General features: G+C 38.8%; 1 protein-coding gene across 1 annotated transcript in view; it reads left to right on the forward strand.

Annotated features, from left to right (window-relative positions):
* CCDC178 (coiled-coil domain containing 178) overlaps nucleotides 1–13968 on the forward strand; it is a 371835-nt gene that overhangs the window by 45936 nt on the left and 311931 nt on the right. Inside the window, exon 6 of the mRNA XM_043507112.1 lies at nucleotides 3329–3525. Within this exon, the coding sequence (XP_043363047.1) occupies nucleotides 3329–3525 (197 nt within the window). The remainder of the gene's footprint in view (nucleotides 1–3328; nucleotides 3526–13968) is intronic.

A 13968-nucleotide genomic window follows, 5' to 3' on the forward strand; every position in this document is an offset into this window, starting at 1 on the left:
CCTCTTCATTTCCCTGCCCCTTTGCGGATAGGCTGGCCCACTTTTACAATTCTTGGGACTTGATTACCTCAGACAGCTGAGTCCTGGACACTGTCAGATCAGGCTATGCAATTCAGTTCCATTCCATGCCCCTCCCCCCCCTTTCCACTTTCCTTCCCTGTCCCTCTTCAGGATTCTCTTTCACGAGACACTGCTCATCAAGCAGGTCAGCCCTGTTGAAGTTCGGAGTGTCAGAGGAAGTTCCACTGGAACCCTACAGCCACGACTTTTACTCTCGGTACTTCCTGATACCAAAATCCAAGGGCTGGAAAAGACCTAATTCTTGAACTTTGAGGCCTCAAAAAATCCATTGAGTGCATGAGATTCCACATGGTCATTCTGTTGGCTATTCTCCCTACACTGTCTCAGAATGATTGGTTTGCTGCCCTGGACCTTTAGGATGCTTACTTTCACGTGGCCATTCTACTGAGCCACAGGAAATTTCTGCATTTTCTGGTGGTAGAATGCTTCTCTTGTTTTGGTCTCTCTTCTGGCCCCTGCGTCTTTACCAAATGCATGGTGGTGGTCATGGCATGTCTCAGGAGGAAGGAAGTCCACATCTTCCCATACCTCAATGATTGGTTGCTGAAGGGCAGCTCCAGAGTGGAGGTTCTTGCCCATGTTGACACCATATTGCATTTTCTTGACTGTCTGGGACTCATTTTAAACACTGCAAAGTCCACTTTTGGCTCCCACTCGGAAATGAAGTTCACTGAGGCCCTTTTAGATTCCACAAGGTTGAGGGTGTTCCTGCAGATCAACTACTTCTAGGCAATTCAACAGCTCTTCCTCAGTCTGCAGTCTCAGCCTTCCACGACAGTCTGTCTGTCTCTGAGTCTGTTGGGCCATGTGTCTGCTTGTACGCAGGTGATCCAGTTTACCAGGTTACATCCTTGCCTTCTTCAGATGAGGCTCAGGATGGTTTACCACCCTGCCTTGCATTTTTTGGACAGGTTGGTGCACCTTCCTCCAGCAGGCCTAAATTACTTGCACTGCTGGGAGTCCCCACACAATGTGTGACAAGGAGTCACCTTCACTTGGTCCTTTCCAACCAAGTTAGTGGTTACCGATGCTTCCTTTCTGGGTTGGGGAATGCATCTTGACTCGTTGAGGGTGCAGGGCCTGTGATCAAAACAGGAAGCCTCATTCCATATCAGCATGTTGGAACTTTGGGCCACCCACCATACACCTTGCACTCAGTTTGCTGAGAGTGCATTTGGCAGCAATATCAGCTTTCCACCCTACCCCGACCCATTCAAGGGAAATCTTTCTGTTTTTTCTAATGCCGTGGTGATGAGATATCTGAAGGGGATTCTCTGCTTACATCCTCTGGCCCGAGAACTGGTTCCCTTGTGGCACCTGAACACAGTTCTGGCAGCTCTGATGGGCCCTCTGTTTGAGCTTCTTGCATCCTGTCCACTGCCCCCAGTCTCAGAAAACCACATTCCTGATAGCCATCACTTCAGCAAAAAGAGTTGCAGGCCCTAATGGCTGAGCTTACAATCAGTTTTCTGAGGACAAGACCTTTTATCCAAGGTGGTCTCTCAGTTTCATCTGAATCAGGCAGTTTATTTATCTGTGTTTTTCCCTAAGCTCACTCTTTCCCAGAAGAGCAGCATCTTCCGTTTTAAAAAATGGAACATCTTAATTTGTGTTCTAAAAGGCAATATTTATTTGTCCGTGTCTGTTTAATATGTAGTAAACCATTTTGAATGACAAAATTGTTACTGACCGTTGACTGTACATATAGGATTTCAGATATGGACAACACTGAATATAGTGAAGATATCTGGTTATCAAACTCCTCTAAGTTAGATGTTAAAGACATTGGGATGTATTATGAAGGTAAAGATGTTTCAAGGTGTTTGTTCTGAATGACAGAATTTTACTAGTAAATTTGTTTTTCTTGTGTAACATAATTTTTAAAGTTGTAACAATGATTGCAATATACCTAACATATATACATTTTAAAAATGTAAATATCTTCCTGAATTGCAAGGTGGAGAACTAAAACACAATAGCATATTAAGTACTGATAAATTATCATCTCACAAATTGTTCTGTTTATGCTGAGACATCTTTCATTTCTGCGATTAAACCCCTACTGTATTTTAGGCATTTCAGGTCTGAACCAGCCAAAAATAGCCTCTGTGGCTGCTGGAAATTCTAGAAGGCTTTTTTGCTTGGCACCTGTGGACACAAATTATACCGTAATAATAATACAATGCATTCATACAGTTGTCTTGACAAAAAGGCTGAGGCTCTTTTACAATTCATGCAATTAAAAACAGTATTCAGCAAATACCTTCTAAAGTTTTGATTTAAAAATAAAACAAATTTGACTTTCCATTTATCGAAAGGAAGCCAATTGCATAACTTGTCAATAAATATTAAGCGGCAGAGGTGAAATCCGGGCTCCACTGAAGTCAGTGGCAAAACTCCCATTGACTTCAGTAAGGCAAGGATTTCACCCCAGATTTTAAGCCGTGGCCTCCCTTTCTGTGTTTGCAATTTTTTTTTTTTAAACCTGCTGCACACAATAGTTTGGTCTCCTGGGGGCTGTAATACTTTTGTCTAATTCTGGTAGTTTGGACTTGGTATGGAAAAGCCTGGGTTGTGTTTAGTGGCCTGTGTTGTATAGGAGGTCGACTAGATGATCTGGTGGTCCCTTCAACCCTTAAATTGTAGGCGCATAATGGGAGGCCCAACTGAAGCCCTAAAGACTGTAGTTTAAAACATTTTAATATTTTATGTAGGTGTATAAATCATAACAGCAGACCTTGACCTCAGAGATTCTTTTATGGCATTAATTTATCCTGAGTGCTTGAAGCATTTTTTGTAGCAGCTTTTCACAGAGTGGAATTTTGACTAAGTCTAAATGCTCATGGTAAGATAATGATATTGAGATCTCATTGAGTTTTATCAGAGTTACAGATGTTCTAATAAGGTACTTTCTCTACAACAAAAAGTACATTAAAGGGATCTGAAAGAATTTTTGCTGTTGTACTCTTATCTGGACAGTATCCCCATAAGCAAATGAGAGGTTACGTTGTCAGCCATTTTACTATACATTTACTGTACTCTGTATCTGAAATAAAGTGAGGGGAAAATACTATTGAAAATGCCAGTTTTGTGTTGCAAGTAATTGTGTATACTCCGGTATATGTAAAGAGGACAACTTTATTTTGAGAACTTAGCTGAAGGGGTTGTGTGTGTGTGTGTGTGTGTGTAAACTTAGAAATATATATATAGTTTTATATGTAACTTTTAAAAATGTATTTTAAAACAGCAGGACTTTAACCTTAAAGCAGGAAACAGAAGCAGTGTTATCAGAGGTCATTGAGCTGATTAAGCGACTAGAAGCTGAACGTAAAGAGGCTGAAGAAGCTTTGAAAAGGGAAAAACAGCGAAAGAAAAAGCTTGTAATGAAAATTGATTGCATGTCAATTTGGAGGCTTCAGCAATTCCCTAATGCTGTACAAAAAGGTATTGTGATTAAAACTAACAGTTTTCGTTAAGTTGTAGTCTGCCTATTATGAGGGAGAGAATAATCAAGTACAGTTAGACTGGAGTCCCATTAGCTCTTCTAGCACTGCAGTAAACTATTGACTTACTGTTAGGAATTTGGTTTACTTAAACAATTATGCAGAAAAAAATTGAACATACGATGGAACAATTGAGCATTTATTTAGGAAATAGCATAAGAGTGCACAAAACTTTGCAAATATATCAAAGGAATGAACATTGGAAAGAGGAAGAAATTATTCAGGGTGATGCAGGGAATGTGAACTAGGAGCAAAACATAAAATTAGACTAAAATAAAATGTTTTTAGGAATAAGTAAAATGTAGAAATACTTGGATAAAGAACTTATTAATATTTAGTAAGAGCTGTTCTATATATTATAGGAGGTTGGAATAGATGATTTTGGTCTTTGGTGCTCAAATATCTAGAAGGTGGTCATAGGTTTAGGAAGGATGTGTACTGAGAAGCCTGTCAATATTCCTCTTTATCTCAGCTGTAAACAAAAAAACACAACACCCCACCATAGTTAAAGGTGAATCATTTTATGTATTATAGTATTTTATGTATTATAGTACCTTTTTATTTTATTTTACCTTTTATTTATTTATTTTATGTATTATAGTACCTTTGTTGTAACTTCCTTTTAACCGTGACAGCAGTTTAAAAGTTAAAAAAGGAAAACGAGTTTGGAAAGAAAACTTTCCTAGAATAAGAATAAAAGTTTAAAAGTAGGCATTATTTTCAGAGAAAATAATTTATGTATGAAGCCTAATCTTAAACCAAAACTGTTAATTTTATAATAGAAGTTTTTCTGTAGGTTTTTTCTTTAAAGTTGTTTTTCTGATTTGAAACTGATTATTATTCCTGCATCTTTATTTGGGATGAGTTTTAATACAATTAAGCTTAACTCTTTTTATTTTGTCTTTGTGTGGCAGTAACTTATTAAACTTTTTTTTTTAAAAAAAGGTGGTATGTTGCTAATTTACCTATCCTAATCTATCATTGATAATCAGTCTTAATTTTAATTGTCGTTAGACAATGACTGATAGTGGCTTTGGAAACAGGAGACTCTGTGTTTGCGCCTTATCCACTTCCAACGAGTGTCTCTGTCCTTCTGAAGGGCAATATGTCAGGCAAGCAAAACATAATGGTATTTTTACAAACATATTTTGAGGAAGAGGAGGTATTGGGGTAGAAAGTCATCAGGCTCCCAATTCATTCACAGAGCGATCTGAAACTACTTTAGGGAGAAATTCGTGCTACAACTGAAACACCGGTTTGTCAAGGAAGAATGACAAGAATGGGGAGATTGATAACTGTGGATTTTTAATTCTTCAATACAATAATTCAGGATTATAGCTATTAAAAGGGTTACTTTCTCATTCAACAGTGATACTTTAAATCATATTCATGTATTGCCATATGGACATATTAATTTCAGTATACTCATCTTCACTTTGATTAGGAATATGAAATGTTTGGAACATGGAATATAATTAACACAATTTCAGTTTTGTTAATATATGCAGTGATACAATATTTTTTAAAAAAAATCAGCATGGGATTCTAATGTGAGAAAACTCTGAAACTCTACTCCTTGAGTTACATCACCAAAGCCAGCCGATGAGATTCTTTCTTTGTATTGTCATTGTAATCATTATGGATGTTGTTGTTATTTATTCAAATGCAAAAACTATGCTAAAGTGAAGGTAAGCAGGAGAGTACATATCTGTAATTTCAGGGTTAAAAAATGTTACAGGGATGTTGTAACTATCATCTCAAGCATTACAAACCCAGGAATTTCATAGTTAAAGTGTAGCAAGGTCTCTCTGAACCTGGCATCAGACCCTGCATCTTTCTCTACATCTTCCTAAGTTTCACTTCTGTTTCAGTCATTCGCTGATTCCCAGCTCTCCTGGCTCCAAGCACTGTCAGTTCACTGCAGTTGACCTAACCCACCGTCTAAGCCTCCAAAATCCACCCCTTTCAAGGTATAAATCAAAAGAAAGTCTAGTTCAAAAGGAATAATTTTGGGGAAATTCTGTGGTCTGTGTTATACTGGAGGTCACACTAGATAATCACAATGATTCCTTCTGGCCTTGGAATCTTTGAATTCTGGGCTGTACTCTTCATTTGTCCTCCCTTTTCAGGAATAACTGCACACTCTTAAATGGCCAGCTTACTGTGTGATATAAGTGTACACATAAGAAATGCAAACATATTGAGATATAGAAATGCACAGTTAAGGCACTCAAACAACCTTAATTCTGCCCTCTATTGATGCCATGATATAATGGTATAATTAAGACATTTTAGTGTTTGTCCTAGACTAGATGAGTGGCCCTCCACTTGGACACAGTCACTAATCATCACTCTGCCAAAGAAAGGAAATCTGAAATTGTGTCAAAATTACTAGACCATAAGCTTATTTAGCCATCCCAGCAAAGTGATATTGAAAGTCATATTGAACAGTGTCATAAATATAAAGGGAAGGGTAAACACCTTTAAAATCCCTCCTGGCCAGAGGAAAAACTCTTTCCCCTGTAAAGGTTAAGAAGCTAGGATAACCTCACTGGCACCTGACCAAAATGACCAGTGAGGAGACAAGATATTTTCAAAGCTGGAGGAGGGGAGAAACAAAGGCTCTCTCTGTGTGTGTGTGATGCTTTTGCTGGGAACAGAAAGGAATGGAGTCCTAGAATTTAGTAAGTAATCTAGCTAGATATGCGTTAGATTCTGTTTTGTTTAAATGGCTGAGAAAATAAGCTGTGCTGAATGGAATGTATATTCCTGTTTTTGTGTTTTTTTGTAACTTAAGGTTTTGCCTAGAGGGATTCTCTATGTTTTGAATCTGATTACCCTGTAAGGTATTTACCATCCTGATTTTACAGAGGTGATCCTTTTACTTCTATTAAAATTCTTCTTTTAAGAATCTGATTGCTTTTTGCTGATTGCTCTTAAGATCTAAGAGTTTGGGTCTGTGTTCACCTATGCAAATTGGCGAGGATTTTTATCAAGCCTTCCCCAGGAAAGGGGGTGTAGGGTTTGGGGAGGATTTTGGAAAGACGTTTCCAAGCGGGCTCTTTTCCTGTTATATATCTGTTAGACACTTGGTGGTGGCAGCAATAAAGTCCAAGGACAAAAGATAAAATAGTTTGTACCTTGGGGAAGTTTTAACCTAAGCTGGTAAAAAGAAACTTAGGGGATTTTCATGCAGATCCCCACATCTGTACCCTAGAGTTCAGAGTGGGGAAGGAACCTTGACAAACGGACTGAAGCTACAAGCGGAGACTATTATTGCTGAAGAACAGGCTGGCTTTTGTGCTGGAAGAAGTATCACAGAACAGATTTTCAACCTTTGTGTTCTATGTGAGAAGTACTTACAACACCAGCAGGACATCTACCATGTCTTTATTGACTTCAAGAAGGCTTTTGACAGAGTATGGCACGAAGCTCTCTGGGCAGCCATGAAGAAGTGCAGTGTTGGTTGTAAGCTTATTCTTACCATTAAACAACTGGAAGCCAAGGCCAGCAGTGCAGTTCTCATCAACGGAACAATAGGAGAGTGGTTTTGCACCACTGTTGGAATCCAGCAAGGCTGCCTTCTTTCGTCCACACTGTTCAACATCTATTTGGAGAGCATAATGACTGATGCCGTAGAAGATCACATATGCACAGTCAGCACTGGGGGGGCGAACAATCTCAAATCTTCGGTTCGCTGATTATATTGATGGCTTGGCAGGCAGCGAAGATAAATTTGCTAACCTTGTGAAATGATTGGATGAAACCTCTATAAAATATGGCATGGAAATTAGTGCAGAGAAAACCAAGCTGATGAGAAAACAAACGTGACAGGATCAGCTCACATATCACTGTCAGTGGACAAGAGTTGGAGGCAGTGAAACAGTTTTAAGTATTTGGGGGCAGTCATCACTGATGAAAGATCCAAGGCAGAAATTCTGGCAAAAACTACATAAACAAAAGCAGCAGTGGCAAAGCTAAAGCCAATTTGGAGGAATAAGATAATCTCCCTGGAATCAAAACTGAAACTGCTACATGCATTGGTCATCTCCATTTTTCTCTGTGTGTGCGAGACGTGGACCCTTACAGCAGAACTTGAACAGAAAATGCAGGTAGTAGAGTTGAGATACTTCTGTAAAATCCTGGGCACCTCTACTTCAACCGTGTCACTAATGAACAGGTTCGCAACCTCATCACCCAATGTGCTGGGTCATACAAATACCTCCTGATGACCATGAAGAAGCGCAAGCTGAAGTGGTATGGCCATGTAACAAAATCATCTGGCCTATCCAAGATCCTCTTTGGATGGACTGATGGACAGAAGAGATGGATTGACAACATAAAAGAGTGGACAGGAATGGACTTCGCAGAGACTCAAGCACTGACACACAGTTGTCAGGGGTGGAGACAATTGGTTGATTGCTCATCAGTGATGGTGCCCCAGCAACCAATGCAGTTATGGGGGTGATGACATGAAATTAGGTTTTTTTCCATATATTTTTCCCTCATGGTGTTTCACAGAGCAGAGTTAACTCTTTCAGTTGACTTCGCTGATCAGGCCAGTATTCCTTAGAGAAGTCCTGCTCAGCAGAATCCAAATGTTGTTTGACTCTCCCAAGGCCTTCTACGAGGTCTGCTGCAGGAGCAACATTTCTAAACTTTTTTCCCAGTTGATAAAACGCGTTCACTTCCATCAATTTGGTACCACTAGGTATTCTGTTATAGTCAGGGCACCAGCTGCTACCAGAATTTTTGTAATAACATATTGAGTAGGCTTTTTCTGAGCAGGGTTAAATGACATGGTGTTAATAACACTTGCAGCAGCCAGTGGCCATACCAAGAGCTTTTCCATCAAGAAAGTGATGCCAAATTAACTAAATATTTGAATTTAAAGTAAGTGAATTAAGCTAAACCAAATGAATGCCACTTTATTTCTGAAATGAGAGCATCCACATGGGTTTGATGCACTTTAACTAATGCATTTCACTTTAATTTATTTGGTTTAACTTGCATAGGTATCCCCATGTTTCCTAACACTAAAACTGTTTCCAATATTGTTGCAGCTGAGCTGGCATTTGCATTGCTGGGAAATGTTTACAATATGTCTTAACTGTAGACAAAGTCCTCATCACTAGTACATTTTATCAGATGTTTTAATTCTGTAAATTAGGGAGATCTTTATCACTTGCCTTTGGCTTCCTCTCTTTTTTATGCACTTTTTTATTTTTATTTGTATTATTGTCCTGTGGCCCCTATGTATCACTCTCGTTATATGAGTGGCTCATAATTTTTAATATATTTATCTTCGGAATATCTTTGTGAGATAGGGACCTATTATTTTCATTTTACAAATGGGGTTCTGAGGCTCAGAGAGACTAAGTGACTTGCTCAAGGTAACACAGGAAGTCTGTGGCAAAGCAGGAAATTGAACCTTGGTCTCCCAAATTCCAGCCTCATACCATAACCAGTGAACCATCCTTCCTCCGCTTTGGCTGATTCTAATGGTAAAACTATCCAACAGATTGAGTTGATCAATTTTATCACAGAGTCTCGGAAGACAGAGAAGAACATGAGAATGGCCATATTAGGTCAGACCAATGGTCCATCTAGCCAAGTATCCTGTCTTCCAACAGTGTCCAGTGCCAGATGCTTCAGAGGGAATGAACAGAATAGGGCTATTATTGAATGATCCATCCCCTGTTGTCCAATCCCAGCTTCTGGTAAACCTCATTTTATTCTTGTCATGTGGGCTTGATGCATGCTGCGTAAAAGAATTGCTCTTTGTACTATAAGCATGTGGCAGATCTCCAAAAAGAGCAATATTTTTGGAGTTTAATGTAAACACTCTACACACACCCACATCTTATATTATTTTATGTACGTTTAGATGAGGTATGATGTGGAGCTGTCAAGTGATTTCATAAGCCTGTAGGTGAGGTGAAACAATGGTGCACAGTTTCAGAAATGTTGCAACATGACTATGACATCAGTTTTTACTGATAAGTTAATTTCAGCACTTTAATATGGTGCTGTCAAGGTTCCATCCCCACTCTGAACTCTAGGGCACAGATGTGGGGACCTGCATGAAAATCCCCTAAGCTTATTTTTACCAGCTTAGGTTAAAACTTTCCCAAGGTACAAACTATTTTACCTTTTGTCCTTGGACTTTATTGCTGCCACCACCAAGTGTCTAACAGATATATAACAGGAAAAGAGCCCGCTTGGAAACGTCTTTCCCCCCAAAATCCTCCCCAAACCCTACACCCCCTTTCCTGGGGAAGGCTTGATAAAAATCCTCGCCAATTTGCATAGGTGAACACAGACCCAAACCCTTAGATCTTAAGAACAATGAAAAAGCAATCAGGTTCTTAAAGAAAGAATTTGAATTGAAGAAAAAAAGTAAAAGAAATCATCTCTGTAAAATCAGGATGGTAAATACCTCACAGGGTAATCAGATTCAAAACATAGAGAATCCCTCTAGGCAAAACCTTAAGTTACAAAAAGACACAAAAACAGGAATATACATTCCATTCAGCACAGCTTATTTCTCAGTCATTTAAACAAAATAGAATCTAACGCATATCTAGCTAGATTATTTACTAAGTTCTAAGACTCCATTCCTTTTCTGTTCCCGGCAAAAGCATTGTATAGACAGAGAGAACCCCTCCAGCTTTGAAAGTATCTTGTCTCCTCACTGGTCATTTTGGTCAGGTGCCAGCGATGAGGATCCTAGCTTCTTAACCCTTTACAGGTGAAAGGGTTTTTCCTCTGGCCAGGAGGGATTTAAAGGTGTTTACCCTTCCCTTTATATTTATGACAGCTGCTTATTGGTCAAAGCTACCAAATGACAATGTAGTAAAAGATTTTTATTTGTTTTGCATGGGCAAGTATTTTTTTTTCCAGAAATGATAAGGCTATTTAGTATGTGGCAAAAATGACAGATATCAGCATTTTTCAATATACTAACATGAAATGTCTTAACATTGCATATTCTTAATTGTGAAAGTATCTCACAAGTGATTATAATAGTTTTCTGTATTTTCAACTGAAATTTGCTGACCAAATCAGCCATATGAAGATTGTGCACCAGTAGCAGTAGGTTGTGTGCCCATGTTTTGTACAGCATAGTGGGTAGATGTAGATGTATGTGAATTACTAATGCTTCTCCATTTGCAAGCTTTTTGTACATACAATGTAACATCTAGTCTGCCTACGAGAAAATTTTAATTTGTAATTGCCTATGCATGCAGTACTAGCCTCTGAAATATTTTAGAAATCATCTTTTTAATTCAGTGTCACTTATGCACAAGTCAGTATTGATGTTAGAGATGACAATACACAGCCACATATTTGGCTTCAGTCAAAGTGCTCACTAAACAAAAATGGCAATTTTGATACTCGCATATAGATCTAATTTATATCTGATCTAGCACAAGTCTATACTTTTACTAGATGAAAACTGTTATAATGTTAATTCTAACAATATATTTTGGGAATTTCACCTCTACAAGGAAGTTACAGTATATGAAGACATGGAGGATACAAACCCCTTAAAGCTTACATCAAAGAGAAAGAACTCTCATGAAATTTTGAAAAAGTGGTGTTTGTCAAAAAAAAAAAAAATCAAAAGAATGCAAAATTGTCAAAAGCCCCCAGTGCTGGACAGAATTCTGTGATGCTGGCAGCAGAAGCCAGGAGAGATAAATTGTATTGGCAGCTACTGGATGAGTTTTTTAGTTTAGAAGATGTGCCACCGGTACTCTATCACTGGAGTTGCTTTCAGAAATACAAAAGAAAGTTGAATTTGGCACGTCATTGTTGTATTGAATACAGGAAAGAAAACAGACTTTGAATCTGATCAGAGATCATCATGTTCTCCCTCTTCTTCTATAACCACTAGTGCAAGCACGTTCTCCAGCAATTGGTCCTGTTGAGCTGTTTGCTTGAGAGCACACAAAAAAGATAAGAAGCTTCATAAAATACAAACATTTGAGAGATCAACCAATCAAAGGGAGACAGTGTTTCAAAGAAGAGATGATGACATTTTGCACAGAATATTGGTGGAAGACTTGATTGCGTAGGATGTATTTTATCCCGCAGTGTGCTTTTCTTCCTAACTGAGTAAAATGAATCTTAAAGCAAAATCATCTAGTTACACTGCAATATTACAGTTACCTCATGACATTGCATTTTATCATCTGATTGAAGAGAGAGACAATGATCTTTTGTACAACAAGAAGGCTCTTCTCTTGTCCAAGCTGCTACAAAGATATCAAGCCCTATTTCCCTAAATTGTAGAAACTGGAAGCTATTCCAGTAGCAAATTACAGGCAAGATTAGAATAACGCTATTGTTCTGCAATTTCATTGCATGGACAGCATGGCCAAGGCAAATCTACCATTGTTCTGTGCCGCTGTCAAAGTTCCTTCCCCACTCTGAACTCTAGGGTACAGATGTGGGGACCTCCATGAAAGACCCCCTAAGCTTATTTCTACCATCTTAGGTTAAAAATTCCCCAAGGCAGAAAGTCTTTGCCCTTGGATTAGGTAAAACGCTGCCACCACCAAGTGCTTCAACAAAGAACCAGGGAAAAGGACCACTTGGAGTTCCTATTTCCCCAAAATATCCCCCCAAGCTCTTACACCCCCTTTCCTGGGGAGGCTTGAGAATAAACAAGATGAGCACAAACCACTTGGATTTTTAAGACCCAAAAACCCAATCAGATTCTTAAAAATCAGAACTTTATTAGAAGAACAAAAAAGATAAGAGCACAACTCTGTAAGATCAGAATGGAAGATGATCTTACAGGCAGTCAGACTCAAAACATAGAGAAAAACTGCCTCTAGGCAAAACCTTAAGTTACAAAAAAACACAAAAACAGGAATGCACATTTCCTCCAGCACAGCGAATTTACAAGCCAAAAAACAAAGAAAACCGAACGCATTTTCTAGTTAGATTACTTACTAACTCTACAGGAATTGGAGAGCTTGCATCCTTGATATGTTCCCAGGAAAGGTATCACACAGACAGACAAAAACCTTTTCCCGCCCCCCTCAGATTTGAAAGTATCTTGTCCCCCCATTGGTCATTTTGGGTCAGGTGCCAGCAAGGTTACCTTAGCTTCGTAACCCTTTACAGGTGAAAGGATTTTGTCTCTGGCCAGGAGGGATTTTATAGCACTGTATACAGAAAGGTGGTTACCCTTCCCTTTCTATTTATGACAGCAGCATAATCATATTAGCTGATACTATCTAAGCTGCTAGTAATCTGAAGCAGGAATTTAAGTCATCCAAATGTTTTGTGGATGTTCTTCTGGCCAGTAAGCCTGATGAACAGCTTTCAAATGAACTCGTGGTTTTGTATAATGCTACTTCAATTCTTTGGACTGAAATAGACAAAATGAAAGCCTCAGATTGTTATCCAAAACTAGGTGATTGTATTTTACAGAGGTCAGCTACTTTTGTACCTTAGTGTGTACAGGAGTTTGTCGTTTGGTTGATAAAGAAGCATATAATTCAACCAGCAATGAGTATTAACCTTCAGAAGACATTCAAAGAAGGTGCCTCTCAGTTACAGAGTGAATGGTATTTAACAGTTCCAATATTATTACACCACTGCACATAAGCTTTGCTTTACAGCTACACCATGAGTTAAGGTCTCACAATTTAATTGACATACTACACCTTCATGGATTCTGAATCAACTATGATGAGCTGTGGCAGTTCATCACTAATGCTGCAAAGTCTGAAGTAGACAGTCTTCAGGGAGGTATGTTCATTCCAAATAGAATTGTACCACTTCATGCTGGTTGAAATCTCATCCATGAAGGAGATGATAATATAGACATCTGCGAAGAGATCATTGATGGAAAGAATACCTTCCATTCAATGGCTAGAGTGGAATTTCAAGAACAGCCTGCAAATAATCCAGCATTGCAAGAAATATCACTGAAGTGTGGGGAAGAAAAGTCACTTACTCTCCCTGGGCAATCAGAATCTCTTATGCAGTGCACAGCCTTTGGAAAACCAGAAACAACTTGCCATGAGAAAGTACTTGAGAAAATAAACTCTTGTCACCTACAAATGAACACTATCTGAGATCTCTCCTGGAGTCTTTTAAGACTTATAGCTTGTGATGTCCTATCAATACCAAATGATATTGATATTGTTCATACTCAGGCAATTCCATTTTCGACTGGTTTCAACCACAAGCTTGCAACAAAGAAGAGCACCTACACAGCAGTTGCATATGCATCTATTGTGGATGCCAAGCCACCTGCCATGGCCACCATCTATATTATAATGCTGAAGTGTAAGGAAATGTCAGCACCTGTTGGACAGCAGCATGCTGTTCAGACAATGGATCAGCAGCTACGTGCTGTTGC

The sequence above is a fragment of the Dermochelys coriacea genome, chromosome 2 (assembly GCF_009764565.3).
Source record: "Dermochelys coriacea isolate rDerCor1 chromosome 2, rDerCor1.pri.v4, whole genome shotgun sequence".
NCBI classification, from domain to species: domain Eukaryota; kingdom Metazoa; phylum Chordata; order Testudines; family Dermochelyidae; genus Dermochelys; species Dermochelys coriacea.